Source organism: Mustelus asterias, unplaced genomic scaffold (assembly GCF_964213995.1).
Source record: "Mustelus asterias unplaced genomic scaffold, sMusAst1.hap1.1 HAP1_SCAFFOLD_1359, whole genome shotgun sequence".
Lineage (NCBI taxonomy): Eukaryota > Metazoa > Chordata > Chondrichthyes > Carcharhiniformes > Triakidae > Mustelus > Mustelus asterias.
In genome coordinates this window covers 75,861-96,062 of record NW_027591304.1, presented here as the reverse complement: position 1 = coordinate 96,062, position 20,202 = coordinate 75,861, and the positions used below count along the sequence as shown (strand labels likewise).

The following is a 20,202-nucleotide window of genomic DNA, read 5'->3' as shown; positions in this document are numbered from 1 at the left end:
CCACACCCCTCACTGTAACATTCTGATATATCCCACACCCCTCACTGTAACACTCTGATATATCCCACACCCCTCACTGTAACACTCTGATATATCCCACACCCCTCACTGTAACACTCTGATATATCCCACACCACTCACTGTAACACTCTGATATATCCCACACCTCTCACTGTAACACTCTGATATATCCCACACCCCTCACTGTAACACTCTGATATACCCCACACCCCTCACTGTAACACTCTGATATATCCCACACCCCTCACTGTAACACTCTGATATATCCCACACCCCTCACTGTAACACTCTGATATACCCCACACCCCTCACTGTAACACTCTGATATATCCCACACCCCTCACTGTAACACTCTGATATACCCCACACCCCTCACAGTAACACTCTGATATATCCCACACCCCTCACTGTAACACTCTGATATATCCCACACCCCTCACTGTAACACTCTGATATATCCCACACCCCTCACTGTAACACTCTGATATACCCCACACCCCTCACTGTAACACTCTGATATATCCCACACCCCTCACTGTAACACTCTGATATATCCCACACCCCTCACTGTAACACACTGATATATCCCACACCCTCACTGTAACACTCTGATATACCCCACACCCCTCACTGTAACACTCTGATATATCCCACACCCCTCACTGTCACACTCTGATATATCCCACACCCTTCTCTGAGTGTTACAGTGAGGGGTGTGGGGTATATCAGAGCGTTATAGTGAGGGATCTGTCTGTCTCTCTGTCATGTCTCTCTCTGTCTGTCTCTCTCTCTGCCTCTCTGTCTCTCTGCCTCTCTCCCTGTCACTCCCTCTCTCTGCCTCTCTCTGTCTCTTTCTCTTTGTCTCTCTCTCTCCCTCACTCTATCTCACTCTGTCTCTCTCTCTTTGTCTCTCTCTCTCTGTCTGTCTCTCTGTCTCTCTCTGTCACTGCCTCTCTGTTTCTCACTCTCTGTCTCTCTCTGTTTCTCTCCCTCTCTGCTTCTCTCTCCCTGTCTCTCTCGCTCTCTCACTCTGTCTCGCTCACGCTGTCTCTCTCTCCATGTCTCTCTGTCTCTTCCTCTCTGCCTCTCCCTCTCTGTCTCTGTCTCTGTGTCTCTCTCACACTCTCTCTCTCTCTGTCTTTGTCTCTGTCTCTCTCTCTGTCTGTCTCTCTCTCTGCCTCTCTCACTCTCTCTCTGCCTCTCTCTCTCTCCGCCTGTGTCCCTCCCTCTCTCACTATGTCCTTCTGTCACTATCTCTCTCTCTCTGTGTCTCTCTCACACTCTCTCTCTCTGTGTCTCTGTCTCTGTCTCTCTCTCTCTCTCTCTCTCTCTCACTTAAGACAATCCTCAAAACTGAGTTTTCAGTTCCCTGTCTCCAATATCTTCCTGTGTGAGTTGGTGTTAAATTCTCATTGACAATCCTCCAGTGCAGGGTTTGGGGATGAGGAAGGAGGGAGTTAATCGGGTGAGGTGTGTGTTGTTTATCTCTGTGAGGGGTGGAGAGGTGTCACCATCGCCTGTCGCGTAAAGTTACACAAGATTCCCGACATTCTCAACTTCTCTCTTCCAGAACAAAGTAAACAGGAAACAGCAGGCGGAACCGACTCAAAAAAATCAAGATGTCTCGGATTGGTCGCAATACTTATCATCATCTCGCTTTTCGCAATAATCATCGCACTCACCATATATGGTACATCGATAAATAACATTCTGAAACACACTGATAGACCCCACACCCCTCACTGTAACACTCTGATATATCCCACACCCCTCACTGTAACACTCTGATATATCCCACACCCCTCACTGTAACACTCTGATATATCCCACACCCCTCACTGTAACACTCTGATATATCCCACACCCCTCACTGTAACACTCTGATATACCCCACACCCCTCACTGTAACACTCTGATATATCCCACACCCCTCACTGTAACACTCTGATATACCCCACACACCTCACTGTAACACTCTGATATATCCCACACCCCTCACTGTAACACTCTGATATATCCCACACCCCTCACTGTAACACTCTGATATACCCCACACCCCTCACTGTAACACTCTGATATATCCCACACCCCTCACTGTAACACTCTGATATATCCCACACCCCTCACTGTAACACTCTGATATATCCCACACCCCTCACTGTAACACTCTGATATATCCCACACCCCTCACTGTAACACTCTGATATACCCCACACCACTCACTGTAACACTCTGATATATCCCACACCCCTCACTGTAACACTCTGATATATCCCACACCCCTCACTGTAACACTCTGATATACCCCACACCCCTCACTGTAACACTCTGATATATCCCACACCCCTCACTGTAACACTCTGATATATCCCACACCCCTCACTGTAACACTCTGATATATCCCACACCCCTCACTGTAACACTCTGATATATCCCACACCCCTCACTGTAACACTCTGATATATCCCACACCCCTCACTGTAACACTCTGATATACCCCACACCACTCACTGTAACACTCTGATATATCCCACACCCCTCACTGTAACACTCTGATATATCCCACACCCCTCACTGTAACACTCTGATATATCCCACACCCCTCACTGTAACACTCTGATATACCCCACACCCCTCACTGTAACACTCTGATATATCCCACACCCCTCACTGTAACACTCTGATATATCCCACACCCCTCACTGTAACACTCTGATATATCCCACACCCCTCACTGTAACACTCTGATATATCCCACACCCCTCACTGTAACACTCTGATATATCCCACACCCCTCACTGTAACACTCTGATATACCCCACACCCCTCACTGTAACACTCTGATATATCCCACACCCCTCACTGTAACACTCTGATATATCCCACACCCCTCACTGTAACACTCTGATATATCCCACACCCCTCACTGTAACAATCTGATATACCCCACACCCCTCACTGTAACACTCTGATATACCCCACACCACTCACTGTAACACTCTGATATATCCCACACCCCTCACTGTAACACTCTGATATATCCCACACCCCTCACTGTAACACTCTGATATATCCCACACCCCTCACTGTAACACTCTGATATACCCCACACCCCTCACTGTAACACTCTGATATATCCCACACCCCTCACTGTAACACTCTGATATATCCCACACCCCTCACTGTAACACTCTGATATACCCCACACCCCTCACTGTAACACTCTGATATATCCCACACCCCTCACTGTAACACTCTGATATATCCCACACCCCTCACTGTAACACTCTGATATATCCCACACCCCTCACTGTAACACTCTGATATATCCCACACCCCTCACTGTAACACTCTGATATATCCCACACCGCTCAGTGTAACACTCTGATATATCCCACACCCCTCACTGTAACACACTGATATATCCCACACCCCTCACTGTAACACTCTGATATATCCCACACCCCTCACTATAACACTCTGATATATCCCACACCCCTCACTGTAACACTCTGATATATCCCACACCCCTCACTGTAACACTCTGATATATCCCACACCCCTCACTGTAACACTCTGATATACCCCACACACCTCACTGTAACACTCTGATATATCCCACATCCCTCACTGTAACACGCTGATATATCCCACACCCCTCACTGTAACACACTGATATATCCCACATCCCTCACTGTAACACTCTGATATATCCCACACCCCTCACTGTAACACTCTGATATATCCCACATCCCTCACTGTAACACGCTGATATATCCCACACCCCTCACTGTAACACTCTGATATACCCCACACCCCTCACTGTAACACTCTGATATATCCCACACCCCTCACTGTAACACTCTGATATACCCCACACCCCTCACTGTAACACTCTGATATACCCCACACCCCTCACTGTAACACTCTGATATATCCCACACCCCTCACTGTAACACTCTGATATACCCCACACCCCTCACTGAAACACTCTGATATATCCCACACCCCTCACTGGAACACACTGATATATCCCACACCCCTCACTGTAACACTCTGATATATCCCACACCCCGCACTGTAACACTCTGATATATCCCACACCCCTCACTGTAACACACTGATATATCCCACACCCCGCACTGTAACACTCTGATATACCCCACACCCCTCACTGTAACACTCTGATATATCCCACACCCCTCACTGTAACACTCTGATACATCCCACACCCCTCACTGTAACACTCTGATACATCCCACACCCCTCACTATAACACTCTGATATATCCCACACCCCTCACTGTAACACTCTGATATATCCCACACCCCTCACTGTAACACTCTGATATATCCCACACCCCTCACTGTAACACTCTGATATACCCCACACACCTCACTGTAACACTCTGATATATCCCACATCCCTCACTGTAACACGCTGATATATCCCACACCCCTCACTGTAACACACTGATATATCCCACATCCCTCACTGTAACACTCTGATATATCCCACACCCCTCACTGTAACACTCTGATATATCCCACATCCCTCACTGTAACACGCTGATATATCCCACACCCCTCACTGTAACACTCTGATATACCCCACACCCCTCACTGTAACACTCTGATATATCCCACACCCCTCACTGTAACACTCTGATATACCCCACACCCCTCACTGTAACACTCTGATATACCCCACACCCCTCACTGTAACACTCTGATATATCCCACACCCCTCACTGTAACACTCTGATATACCCCACACCCCTCACTGAAACACTCTGATATATCCCACACCCCTCACTGGAACACACTGATATATCCCACACCCCTCACTGTAACACTCTGATATATCCCACACCCCGCACTGTAACACTCTGATATATCCCACACCCCTCACTGTAACACACTGATATATCCCACACCCCGCACTGTAACACTCTGATATACCCCACACCCCTCACTGTAACACTCTGATATATCCCACACCCCTCACTGTAACACTCTGATACATCCCACACCCCTCACTGTAACACTCTGATACATCCCACACCCCTCACTGTAACACTCTGATATATCCCACACCCTTCACTGTAACTCCCTGATATATCCCACACCCCGCACTATAACACTCTGATATATCCCACACCCTTCACCGTAACACTCCGATATATCCCACACCCCTCACTGTAACACTCTGATATATCCCACACCCCTCACTGTAACACTCTGATATATCCCACACCCCTCACTGTAACACTCTGATATACCCCACACCCCTCACTGTAACACTCTGATATACCACACACCCCTCACTGTAACACTCTGATATATCCCACACCCCTCACTGTAACACTATGATAGATCCCATACCACTCACTGTAACACTCTGATATATCCCACACCCCTCACTGTAACACTCTGATATATCCCACACCTCTCACTGTAACACTCTGATATATCCCCCACCCCTCACTGTAACACTCTGATATATCCCACACCCCTCACTGTAACACTCTGATATACCCCACACCCCTCACTGTAACACTCTGATACACCCCACACCACTCACTGTAACACTCTGATATATCCCACACCCCTCACTGTAACACTCTGATATATCCCACACCCCTCACTGCAACACTCTGATATATCCCACACCCCGCACTGTAACACTCTGATATATCCCACACCCCTCACTGTAACACTGTGATATATCCCACACCCCTCACTGTAACACTGTGATATATCCCACACCCCTCACTGTAACACTCTGATATACCCCACACTCCTCACTGTAACACTCTGATATACCCCACACTCCCTCACTGTAACACTCTGATATATCCCACACCCCTCACTGTAACACTCTGATATACCCCCACACTCCTCACTGTAACACTCTGATATATCCCACTCCCCTCACTGTAACACTCTGATAGATCCCACACCCCTCACTGTAACACTCTGATATACCCCACACCACTCACTGTAACACTCTGATATACCCCACACCCCTCATTGTAACACTCTGATATATCCCACACCCCTCACTGTAACACACTGATATGTCCCACACCCCTCACTATAACACTCTGATATATCCCACACCCTTCACTGTAACACTCCGATATATCCCACACCCCTCACTGTAACACTCTGATATATCCCACACCCCTCACTGTAACACTCTGATATATCCCACACCCCTCACTGTAACACTCTGATATATCCCACACCCCTCACTGTAACACTCTGATATATCCCACACCCCTCACTGTAACACTCTGATATACCCCACACCCCTCACTGTAACACTCTGATATATCCCACACCCCTCACTGTAACACTCTGATATATCGCACACCCCTCACTGTAACACTCTGATATATCCCACACCCCTCACTGTAACACTCTGATATATCCCACACCCCTCACTGTAACACTCTGATATATCCCACACCCCTCACTGTAACACTCTGATATATCCCACACCCCTCACTGTAACACTCTGATACACCCCACACCCCTCACTGTAACACTCTGATATATCCCACACCCCTCACTGTAACACTCTGATATATCCCACACCCCTCACTGTAACACTCTGATATATCCCACACCCCTCACTGTAACACTCTGATATATCCCACACCCCTCACTGTAACACTCTGATATACCCCACACCCCTCACTGTAACACTCTGATATATCCCACACCCCTCACTGTAACACTCTGATATATCCCACACCCCTCACTGTAACACTCTGATATACCCCACACCCCTCACTGTAACACTCTGATATATCCCACACCCCTCACTGTAACACTCTGATATATCCCACACCCCTCACTGTAACACTCTGATATATCCCACACCCCTCACTGTAACACGCTGATATATCCCACACCCCTCACTGTCACACTCTGATATATCCCCCACCCCTCACTGTAACACTCTGATATATCCCACACCCCTCACTGCAACACTCTGATATATCCCACACCCCGCACTGTAACACTCTGATATATCCCACACCCCTCACTGTAACACTCTGATATATCCCACACCTCTCACTGTAACACTCTGATATATCCCACACCCCTCACTGTAACACTCTGATACACCCCACACCACTCACTGTAACACTCTGATACACCCCACACCACTCACTGTAACACTCTGATATATCCCACACCCCTCACTGCAACACTCTGATATATCCCACACCCCTCACTGTAACAATCTGATACACCCCACACCACTCACTGTAACACTCTGATATATCCCACACCCCTCACTGTAACACTCTGATACATCCCACACCCCTCACTGCAACACTCTGATATATCCCACACCCCGCACTGTAACACTCTGATATATCCCACACCCCTCACTGTAACACTCTGATATATCCCACACCTCTCACTGGAACACTCTGATATATCCCACACCCCTCACTGTAACACTCTGATACACCCCACACCACTCACTGTAACACTCTGATACACCCCACACCCCTCACTGCAACACTCTGATATATCCCACACCCCTCACTGTAACACTCTGATATATCCCACACCTCTCACTGTAACACTCTGATATATCCCCCACCCCTCACTGTAACACTCTGATATATCCCACACCCCTCACTGTAACACTCTGATATACCCCACACCCCTCACTGTAACACTCTGATACACCCCACACCCCTCACTGTAACACTCTGATATACCCCACACACCTCACTGTAACACTCTGATATATCCCACACCCCTCACTGTAACACTCTGATATATCCCACACACCTCACTGTAACACTCTGATATATCCCACACCCCTCACTGTAACACTCTGATATATCCCACACCCCTCACTGTAACACTCTGATATATCCCACACCCCTCACTGTAACACTCTGATACACCCCACACCCCTCACTGTAACACTCTGATATATCCCACACCCCTCACTGTAACATTGATATATTTGATTTAATATTTGATTTGATTTATTATTGTCACATGTACTGGGATACAGTGAAAATTATTGTTTCTTGCGCACGATATGGACAAAGCATACCGTTCATAGAGAAGGAAAGGAGAGGGTGCAGAATGTAGTGTTACAGTCACAGCTCGGGGTGTAGAGAAAGATCAGTTTAATGCGAGGTCGGTCCATTCAAAAGTCTGACAGCAACCGGGGTGCGTGGGGGGGTCCTTGATTATGCCGGCTGCTTTTCCCCGAGGCAGCGGGAAGTGTAGACAGAGTCAATGGATGGGAGGCTGGGTTTGCGTGATGGGACTGGGCTACATTCACGATCTTTTGTAGTTCCTTGCGGTCTTGGGCAGAGCAGGAGCCCCCAGACCGAGCTGTGATACAACCGGAAAGGATGCTTTCTATGGGGCATCTGTAAAACTAACAGTCTGATGTATCACACGCCCTCTCCACTCACTCTCTCTCCCTCTCTCAGTCCTACAGTTGAACCGGAAGTTGTCCCAGAGCACAGACAGGGAACGTTCCCGAAGTCTCCTTTCCCTCTCCCTGAATGAGACCTTGGCGGAGTCCCTTCGAAACCTGACTGAGATGCACAAGAGGTTCCAGAACGTGTCCACGACCCTGAGCCAGACCCGGGAGAACGCGGTCTCGTTCTGTCACGCACTCCAACGCTGCGGGGGTGAGTGTGAGCTGACATCCGGGCCTCCAAACCAGCCTCCTGTATCCTTAACGGCGACGTAACTCCTCATGAAGGACTCAATCTCCCAGGTGTGGGATGGTCGCTCTCTCCTGGCCTGTCTTTGCCGGGGTTTGGGCAGCGCGAGGGGTTGACTGAGATCCGTCCACAGGGTCAAAGGGATTTGATGATTTGATTTATTATTGTCGCGTGTATTGGGACACAGTGAAAAGTATTGTTTCTTGCGCGCTGTGCAGACAAAGCATACCGTTCATAGAGAAGGAAAGGAGAGGGTGCAGAATGTAGTGTCACAGTCACAGCTCGGGGTGTAGAGAAAGATCAACTCAATGCGAGGTCGGTCCATTCAAAAGTCTGACAGCAGCAGCAGGGAAGAAGCTGTTCTTGAGTCGGTCGGTACGTGACCTCAGACTTTTGTATCTTTTTCCCGAAGGAAGAAGGTGGAAGAGAGAATGTCCGGGGTGCGTGGGGGGGGGGGGGTCCTTGATTATGTCAGCTGCTTTTCCCCGAGGCAGCGGGAAGTGTAGACGGAGTCAATGGATGGGAGGCTGGTGATGGATTGGGCTACATTCACGACCCTTTTGTAGTTCCTTGCGGTCTTGGGCAGAGCAGGAGCCCCCAGACCAAGCTGTGATACAACCAGAAAGAATGCTTTCTATGGTGCATCTGTAAAAGTTGGTGAGAGTCGTAGCGGACATGCCAAATTTCCTTCGTCTCCTGAGAAAGTAGAGGCGTTGGTGGGACTTTCTTAACTATAGTGTCGGCGTGGGGGGGACCAGGACAGGTTGTTGGTGATCTGGACACCTAGAAACTTGAAGATCTCGACCCTTTCTACTTGGTCCCCATTGATGTCGACAGGGGGATGTTCTCCTTTACTCTTCCTGAAGTCGATGACAACCTCCTTCATTTTGTTGAAATTGAGGGAGAGATTATAGTCGCCGCGCCAGTTCACCAGCTCCCCAGGTGCTGGTGACGGAGCCAAACGCGGAGCCTGAGGCCTACAGGGGAAACCGTGGCAACCATGAACCGAGGGGGTTGAAAGTTAGAGATTCGATTGCGTCTAATAGAATCGTGTAACAGGCTTCAGAGGGGATCCTCTTGTTCCTGAGTAACAGATGAGGGAGAGAGAGAGGGGCTGAATGGCCTCCTCCTGTTCTTGCATAGCAGGCTCGAGAGAGAGAGAGGGGCTGAATGGCCTCCTCCTGTTCCTGAGTAACAGACGAGGGAGGGAGAGAGAGAGAGGGGCTGAATGGCCTCCTCCTGTTCTTGTGTAGCAGGCTCGAGAGAGAGAGAGCGAGAGCCTGAATGACCTCCTCCTGTTCCTGAGTAGAGAGAGTTGGAGGGGCTGAATGGCCTTCTCCTGTTCCTGTGTAACAGACTTGAGCGAGAGAGAGAGAGAGGGGCTGAATGGCCTTCTCCTGTTCCTGTGTAACAGACTTGAGCGAGAGAGAGAGAGAGGGGCTGAATGGGCCTCCTCCTGTTCCTGTGTAACAGGCTGGAGAGAGAGAGAGAGGGGCTGATTGGGCCTCCTCCTGTTCCTGAGTAACAGGCTCGAGAGAGAGAGAGAGAGAGAGAGGGGCTGAATGGGTCTCCTCCTGTTCCTGTGTATTAGGCTTGAGAAAGAGAGAGAGGGGCTGAATGGCCTCCTCCTGTTCCTGTGTAACAGGCTTGAGAGAGAGAGAGAGAGAGAGGGGATGAATGGGTCTCCTCCTGTTCCTGTGTAGCAGGCTCGAGAGAGAGAGAGAAAGGGGCTGAATGGCCTCCTCCTGTTCCTGTGTAACAGGCTCGAGAGAGAGAGAGGGGCTGAATGGCCTCCTCCTGTTCCTGTGTAACAGGCTCGAGAGAGAGAGAGAGAGAGGGGCTGAATGTGGCTCCTCCTGTTCCTGTGTCGCAGGCTCGAGAGAGAGAGAGAGGGGCTGAATGGGCCTCCTCCTGTTCCTGTGTAACAGGCTCGAGAGAGAGAGAGAGGGGCTGAATGGGCCTCCTCCTGTTCCTGTGTAACAGGCTCGAGAGAGAGAGAGAGGGGCTGAATGGGCCTCCTCCTGTTCCTGTGTAACAGGCTCGAGAGAGAGAGGGGCTGAATGGCCTCCTCCTGTTCCTGTGTAACAGGCTGCAGAGAGAGGGGCTGAATGGCCTCCTCCTGTTCCTGTGTAACAGGCTCGAGAGAGAGAGAGAGGGGCTGAATGGGCCTCATCCTGTTCCTGTGTAAGAGGCTCGAGAGAGAGAGAGAGGGGCTGAATGGGGCTCCTCCTGTTCCTGTGTAGCAGGCTCGAGAGAGAGAGAGAGGGGCTGAATGGCCTCCTCCTGTTCCTGTGTAGCAGGCTCGAGAGAGAGAGAGAGAGGGGCTGAATGGGGCTCCTCCTGTTCCTGTGTCGCAGGCTCGAGAGAGAGAGAGAGAGGAGCTGAATGGCCTCCTCCTATTCCTGACGATCCAATGTATTTTTCTGACTGAAATCATTATTCTTTCTCAGAGTTTTTCTGTCCGAGTGGCTGGAAAATTTATAACCAAAGCTGCTACAGATTCTGGACAGAACTGAAAGACTGGGACTCGGCAAAGCAAGAATGTGAATCCCAAAACTCACAACTCATCATCATTAATTCACAACAGAAACAGGTGAGAATGACAGCAACATCTGTCAGAGTGTGTTAGAGAGACAATATCCCCCTACACTGTCCCCCATCAAACACTCCCAGGACAGGTACAGCACGGGGTTAGATACAGAGTAAAGCTCCCTCTACACTGTCCCCCATCAAACACTCCCAGGACAGGTACAGCACGGGGTTAGATACAGAGTAAAGCTCCCTCTACACTGTCCCCCATCAAACACTCCCAGGACAGGTACAGCACGGGGTTAGATACAGAGTAAAGCTCCCTCTACACTGTCCCCATCAAACACTCCCAGGACAGGTACAGCACGGGGTTAGATACAGAGTAAAGCTCCCCCTACACTGTCCCCCATCAAACACTCTCAGGACAGGTACAGCACGGGGTTAGATACAGAGTAAAGCTCCCTCTACACTGTCCGCATCAAACACTCCCAGGACAGGTACAGCACGGGGTTAGATACAGAGTAAAGCTCCCTCTGCACTGTCCCCATCAAACACTCCCAGGACAGGTACAGCACGGGGTTAGATACAGAGTAAAGCTCCCTCTACACTGTCCCCCATCACACACTCCCAGGACAGGTACAGCACGGGGTTAGATACAGAGTAAAGCTCCCTCTACACTGTCCCCCATCAAACACTCCCAGGACAGGTACAGCACGGTGTTAGATACAGAGTAAAGCTCCCTCTACACTGTCCCCCATCAAACACTCCCAGGACAGGTACAGCACGGGGTTAGATACAGAGTAAAGCTCCCTCTACACTGTCCCCATCAAACACTCCCAGGACAGGTACAGCACGGGGTTAGATACAGAGTAAAGCTCCCTCTACACTGTCCCCCATCAAACACTCCCAGGACAGGTACAGCACGGGGTTAGATACAGAGTAAAGCTCCCACTGCACTGTCCTGCCATCAAACACTCCAGGACTGTTACAGCACGGGGTTAGATACAGAGTAAAGCTCCCTCTACACTGTCCTCCCATCAAACACTCCAGGACTGGTACAGCACGGGGTTAGATACAGTGTATAGCACCCTCTACACTGTCTCCCATCAAACACTCCCAGGACAGGTGCAGCACAGGGTTAGATACAGAGAAAATCCCCCTCTACACTGTCCCCATCAAACACTCCCAGGACAGGTACAGCACGGGGTTAGATACAGAGTAAAGCTCCCTCTACACTGTCCCCATCAAACACTCCCAGGACAGGTACAGCACGGGGTTAGATACAGAGTAAAGCTCCCTCTACACTGTCCCCCATCAAACACTCCCAGGACAGGTACAGCACGGGGTTAGATACAGAGTAAAACTCCCTCTACACTGTCCCAATCAAACACTCCCAGGACAGGTACAGCATGGTGTTAGATACAGAGTAAAGCTCCCTCTACACTGTCCCCCATCAAACACTCCCAGGACAGGTACAGCACGGGGTTAGATACAGAGTAAAGCTCCCTCTCCACTGTCCCCCATCAAACACTCCCAGGACCGGTACAGCACGGGGTTAGATACAGAGTAAAGCTCCCTCTGCTATGTCTCATCAAACAGTCCCAGGACAGGTACAGCACGGGGTTAGATACAGAGTAAAGCTCCCTCTACACTGTCCCCCATCAAACACTCCCAGGACAGGTACAGCACGGGGTTAGATACAGAGTAAAGCTCCCTCGACACTGTCCCCATCAAACACTCCCAGGACAGGTACAGCACGGGGTTAGATACAGAGTAAAGCTCCCTCGACACTGTCCCCATCAAACACTCCCAGGACAGGTACAGCACGGGGTTAGATACAGAGTAAAGGTCCCTCTACGCTGTCCCCATCGAACACTCCCAGGACAGGTACAGCATGGTGTTAGATACAGAGTAAAACTCCCTCTACACTGTCCAAATCAAACACTCCCAGGACAGGTACAGCAGAGGGTTAGAGACAGAGTAAAGTTCCCTATCCACTGTCCCCCATCAAACACTCCCAGGACAGGTACAGCACGGGGTTAGATACAGAGTAAAGCTCCCCCTGCACTGTCCCCCATCAAACACACACAGGACAGGTATAGCACAGGGTTAGATACAGAGTAAAGCTCCCTCTCCACTGTCCCCCATCAAACACTCCCAAGACAGGTACAGCACGGGGTTAGATACAGAGTAAAGCTCCCTCTGCACTGGCTCATCAAACAGTCCCAGGACAGGTACAGCACGGGGTTAGATACAGAGTAAAGCTCCCTCTGCACTGTCCCCCATCAAACACTCCCAGGACAGGTACAGCACGGGGTTAGATACAGAGTAAAGCTCCCTCGACACTGTCCCCCATCAAACACTCCCAGGACAGGTACAGCACGGGGTTAGATTCAGAGTAAAGCTCCCTCGACACTGTCCCCATCAAACACTGTCAGAAGTCTCACAACACCAGGTTAAAGTCCAACAGGTTTATTTGGTAGCAAAAGCCATGAGCTTTCGGAGCGCTGTTCCTTCATCAGGTGGGTGGGAGTTCTGATCACAAACAGGGCACAAAGACACAAACTCAATTTACATGAATAATGATTGGAATGTGAGTCTTTACAGCTAATCAAGTCTTAAAGGTACAGACAATGTGAGTGGAGGGAGCATTAAGCACAGGTTAAAGAGATGTGTATTGTCTCCAGACAGGACAGCTAGTGAGATTTTGCACAGCCAGGCAGGTTACAAATAGTGTGACATGAACCCAATATCCCGGTTGAGGCCGTCCTCATGTGTGCGGAACCTGGCTATCAGTTTCTGCTCAGCGACTCTGCGCTGTCATGTGTCGTGAAGGTACAGCACGGGGTTAGATACAGAGTAAAGCTCCCTCTACACTGTCCCCCATCAAACACTCCCAGGACAGGTACAGCACGGGGTTAGATACAGAGTAAAGCTCCCTCTACACTGTCCCCATCAAACACTCCCAGGACAGGTACAGCACGGGGTTAGATACAGAGTAAAGCTCCCTCTACACTGTCCCCCATCAAACACTCCCAGGACAGGGACAGCACAGGGTTAGATACAGAGTAAAGCTCCCTCTACACTGTCCCCCATCAAACACTCCCAGGACAGGGACAGCACAGGGTTAGATACAGAGTAAAGCTCCCTCTACACTGTCCCCCATCAAACACTCCCAGGACAGGTACAGCACGGGGTTAGATACAGAGTAAAGCTCCCTCTACACTGTCCCCCATCAAACACTCCCAGGACAGGTACAGCACGGGGTTAGATACAGAGTAAAGCTCCCTCTACACTGACCCCCATCAAACACTCCCAGGACAGTTAAAGCACGGGGTTAGATACAGAGTAAAGCTCCCTCTACACTGTCCCCCATCAAACACTCCCAGGACAGGTAAAGCATGGGGTTAGATACAGAGTAAAGCTCCATCGACACTGACCCCCATCAAACACTCCCAGGACAGGGACAGCCCGGGGTTAGAGACAGAGTAAAGCTCCCTCTACACTGTCCCCATCAAACACTCCCAGGACAGGTACAGCACGGGGTTAGATACAGAGTAAAGCTCCCTCTACACTGTCCCCATCAAACACTCCCAGGACAGGTACAGCAGGGGGTTAGATACAGAGTAAAGCTCCCTCTACACTGTCCCCATCAAACACTCCCAGGACAGGTACAGCACGGGGTTAGATACAGTGTATAGCACCCTCTACACTGTCTCCCATCAAACACTCCCAGGACAGGTGCAGCACAGGGTTAGATACAGAGAAAATCCCCCTCTACACTGTCCCCATCAAACACTCCCAGGACAGGTACAGCACGGGGTTAGATACAGAGTAAAGCTCCCTCTACACTGTCCCCATCAAACACTCCCAGGACAGGTACAGCACGGGGTTAGATACAGAGTAAAGCTCCCTCTACACTGTCCCCCATCAAACACTCCCAGGACAGGTACAGCATGGTGTTAGATACAGAGTAAAACTCCCTCTACACTGTCCCAATCAAACACTCCCAGGACAGGTACAGCATGGTGTTAGATACAGAGTAAAGCTCCCTCTACACTGTCCCCCATCAAACACTCCCAGGACAGGTACAGCACGGGGTTAGATACAGAGTAAAGCTCCCTCTCCACTGTCCCCCATCAAACACTCCCAGGACCGGTACAGCACGGGGTTAGATACAGAGTAAAGCTCCCTCTGCTATGTCTCATCAAACAGTCCCAGGACAGGTACAGCACGGGGTTAGATACAGAGTAAAGCTCCCTCTACACTGTCCCCCATCAAACACTCCCAGGACAGGTACAGCACGGGGTTAGATACAGAGTAAAGCTCCCTCGACACTGTCCCCATCAAACACTCCCAGGACAGGTACAGCACGGGGTTAGATACAGAGTAAAGCTCCCTCGACACTGTCCCCATCAAACACTCCCAGGACAGGTACAGCACGGGGTTAGATACAGAGTAAAGGTCCCTCTACGCTGTCCCCATCGAACACTCCCAGGACAGGTACAGCATGGTGTTAGATACAGAGTAAAACTCCCTCTACACTGTCCAAATCAAACACTCCCAGGACAGGTACAGCAGAGGGTTAGAGACAGAGTAAAGTTCCCTATCCACTGTCCCCCATCAAACACTCCCAGGACAGGTACAGCACGGGGTTAGATACAGAGTAAAGCTCCCCCTGCACTGTCCCCCATCAAACACACACAGGACAGGTATAGCACAGGGTTAGATACAGAGTAAAGCTCCCTCTCCACTGTCCCCCATCAAACACTCCCAAGACAGGTACAGCACGGGGTTAGATACAGAGTAAAGCTCCCTCTGCACTGGCTCATCAAACAGTCCCAGGACAGGTACAGCACGGGGTTAGATACAGAGTAAAGCTCCCTCTGCACTGTCCCCCATCAAACACTCCCAGGACAGGTACAGCACGGGGTTAGATACAGAGTAAAGCTCCCTCGACACTGTCCCCCATCAAACACTCCCAGGACAGGTACAGCACGGGGTTAGATTCAGAGTAAAGCTCCCTCGACACTGTCCCCATCAAACACTGTCAGAAGTCTCACAACACCAGGTTAAAGTCCAACAGGTTTATTTGGTAGCAAAAGCCATGAGCTTTCGGAGCGCTGTTCCTTCATCAGGTGGGTGGGAGTTCTGATCACAAACAGGGCACAAAGACACAAACTCAATTTACATGAATAATGATTGGAATGTGAGTCTTTACAGCTAATCAAGTCTTAAAGGTACAGACAATGTGAGTGGAGGGAGCATTAAGCACAGGTTAAAGAGATGTGTATTGTCTCCAGACAGGACAGCTAGTGAGATTTTGCACAGCCAGGCAGGTTTTGGGGGTTACAGATAGTGTGACATGAACCCAATATCCCGGTTGAGGCCGTCCTCATGTGTGCGGAACCTGGCTATCAGTTTCTGCTCAGCGACTCTGCGCTGTCATGTGTCGTGAAGGTACACCACGGGGTTAGATACAGAGTAAAGCTCCCTCTACACTGTCCCCATCAAACACTCCCAGGACAGGTACACCACGGGGTTAGATACAGAGTAAAGCTCCCTCTACACTGTCCCCCATCAAACACTCCCAGGACAGGTACAGCACGGGGTTAGATACAGAGTAAAGCTCCCTCTACACTGTCCCCATCAAACACTCCCAGGACCGGTACAGCACGGGGTTAGATACAGAGTAAAGCTCCCTCTACACTGTCCCCCATCAAACACTCCCAGGACAGGTACAGCACGGGGTTAGATACAGAGTAAAGCTCCCTCTACACTGTCCCCCATCAAACACTCCCAGGACAGGTACAGCACGGGGTTAGATACAGAGTAAAGCTCCCTCTACACTGTCCCCATCAAACACCCCCAGGACAGGTACAGCACGGGGTTAGATACAGAGTAAAGCTCCCTCTACACTGTCCCCCATCAAACACTCCCAGGACAGGTACAGCACGGGGTTAGATACAGAGTAAAGCTCCCTCTACACTGTCCCCATCAAACACTCCCAGGACAGGTACAGCAGGGGGTTAGATACAGAGTAAAGCTCCCTCTACACTGTCCCCATCAAACACTCCCAGGACAGGTACAGCACGGGGTTAGATACAGAGTAAAGCTCCCTCTACACTGACCCCCATCAAACACTCCCAGGACAGTTAAAGCACGGGGTTAGATACAGAGTAAAGCTCCCTCTACACTGTCCCCCATCAAACACTCCCAGGACAGGTAAAGCATGGGGTTAGATACAGAGTAAAGCTCCATCGACACTGACCCCCATCAAACACTCCCAGGACAGGGACAGCCCGGGGTTAGAGACAGAGTAAAGCTCCCTCTACACTGTCCCCATCAAACACTCCCAGGACAGGTACAGCACGGGGTTAGATACAGAGTAAAGCTCCCTCTACACTGTCCCCATCAAACACTCCCAGGACAGGTACAGCAGGGGGTTAGATACAGAGTAAAGCTCCCTCTACACTGTCCCCATCAAACACTCCCAGGACAGGTACAGCACGGGGTTAGATACAGTGTATAGCACCCTCTACACTGTCTCCCATCAAACACTCCCAGGACAGGTGCAGCACAGGGTTAGATACAGAGAAAATCCCCCTCTACACTGTCCCCATCAAACACTCCCAGGACAGGTACAGCACGGGGTTAGATACAGAGTAAAGCTCCCTCTACACTGTCCCCATCAAACACTCCCAGGACAGGTACAGCACGGGGTTAGATACAGAGTAAAGCTCCCTCTACACTGTCCCCCATCAAACACTCCCAGGACAGGTACAGCATGGTGTTAGATACAGAGTAAAACTCCCTCTACACTGTCCCAATCAAACACTCCCAGGACAGGTACAGCATGGTGTTAGATACAGAGTAAAGCTCCCTCTACACTGTCCCCCATCAAACACTCCCAGGACAGGTACAGCACGGGGTTAGATACAGAGTAAAGCTCCCTCTACACTGTCCCCCATCAAACACTCCCAGGACAGGTACAGCACGGGGTTAGATACAGAGTAAAGCTCCCTCTCCACTGTCCCCCATCAAACACTCCCAGGACCGGTACAGCACGGGGTTAGATACAGAGTAAAGCTCCCTCTGCTATGTCTCATCAAACAGTCCCAGGACAGGTACAGCACGGGGTTAGATACAGAGTAAAGCTCCCTCTACACTGTCCCCCATCAAACACTCCCAGGACAGGTACAGCACGGGGTTAGATACAGAGTAAAGCTCCCTCGACACTGTCCCCATCAAACACTCCCAGGACAGGTACAGCACGGGGTTAGATACAGAGTAAAGCTCCCTCGACACTGTCCCCATCAAACACTCCCAGGACAGGTACAGCACGGGGTTAGATACAGAGTAAAGGTCCCTCTACGCTGTCCCCATCGAACACTCCCAGGACAGGTACAGCATGGTGTTAGATACAGAGTAAAACTCCCTCTACACTGTCCAAATCAAACACTCCCAGGACAGGTACAGCAGAGGGTTAGAGACAGAGTAAAGTTCCCTATCCACTGTCCCCCATCAAACACTCCCAGGACAGGTACAGCACGGGGTTAGATACAGAGTAAAGCTCCCCCTGCACTGTCCCCCATCAAACACACACAGGACAGGTATAGCACAGGGTTAGATACAGAGTAAAGCTCCCTCTCCACTGTCCCCCATCAAACACTCCCAAGACAGGTACAGCACGGGGTTAGATACAGAGTAAAGCTCCCTCTGCACTGGCTCATCAAACAGTCCCAGGACAGGTACAGCACGGGGTTAGATACAGAGTAAAGCTCCCTCTGCACTGTCCCCCATCAAACACTCCCAGGACAGGTACAGCACGGGGTTAGATACAGAGTAAAGCTCCCTCGACACTGTCCCCCATCAAACACTCCCAGGACAGGTACAGCACGGGGTTAGATTCAGAGTAAAGCTCCCTCGACACTGTCCCCATCAAACACTGTCAGAAGTCTCACAACACCAGGTTAAAGTCCAACAGGTTTATTTGGTAGCAAAAGCCATGAGCTTTCGGAGCGCTGTTCCTTCATCAGGTGGGTGGGAGTTCTGATCACAAACAGGGCACAAAGACACAAACTCAATTTACATGAATAATGATTGGAATGTGAGTCTTTACAGCTAATCAAGTCTTAAAGGTACAGACAATGTGAGTGGAGGGAGCATTAAGCACAGGTTAAAGAGATGTGTATTGTCTCCAGACAGGACAGCTAGTGAGATTTTGCACAGCCAGGCAGGTTTTGGGGGTTACAGATAGTGTGACATGAACCCAATATCCCGGTTGAGGCCGTCCTCATGTGTGCGGAACCTGGCTATCAGTTTCTGCTCAGCGACTCTGCGCTGTCATGTGTCGTGAAGGTACACCACGGGGTTAGATACAGAGTAAAGCTCCCTCTACACTGTCCCCCATCAAACACTCCCAGGACAGGTACAGCACGGGGTTAGATACAGAGTAAAGCTCCCTCTACACTGTCCCCATCAAACACTCCCAGGACAGGTACAGCACGGGGTTAGGTACAGAGTAAAGCTCCCTCTACACTGTCCCCATCAAACACTCCCAGGACAGGTACAGCACGGGGTTAGATACAGAGTAAAGCTCCCTCTCCACTGTCCCCCATCAAACACTCCCAGGACCGGTACAGCACGGGGTTAGATACAGAGTAAAGCTCCCTCTGCTATGTCTCATCAAACAGTCCCAGGACAGGTACAGCACGGGGTTAGATACAGAGTAAAGCTCCCTCTACACTGTCCCCCATCAAACACTCCCAGGACAGGTACAGCAGGGGGTTAGATACAGAGTAAAGCTCCCTCTACACTGTCCCCATCAAACACTCCCAGGACAGGTACAGCACGGGGTTAGATACAGAGTAAAGCTCCCTCTACACTGTCCCCCATCAAACACTCCCAGGACAGGTACAGCACGGGGT

The 20,202-nt window shown here is 50.3% G+C and overlaps 1 protein-coding gene across 1 annotated transcript in view; it reads left to right on the top strand.

Annotated features, from left to right (window-relative positions):
* Positions 1–1,596: 1,596 nt before the first annotated feature.
* The window catches only part of LOC144488183 (C-type lectin domain family 17, member A-like), a 38,701-nt gene continuing 20,095 nt past the window's right edge, over positions 1,597–20,202 (top strand). Inside the window, exons 1-3 of the mRNA XM_078206209.1 lie at positions 1,597–1,711; positions 8,504–8,707; positions 11,194–11,336. Of these exons, the coding sequence (XP_078062335.1) occupies positions 8,617–8,707; positions 11,194–11,336 (234 nt within the window). The 5' untranslated portion in view covers positions 1,597–1,711; positions 8,504–8,616. The remainder of the gene's footprint in view (positions 1,712–8,503; positions 8,708–11,193; positions 11,337–20,202) is intronic.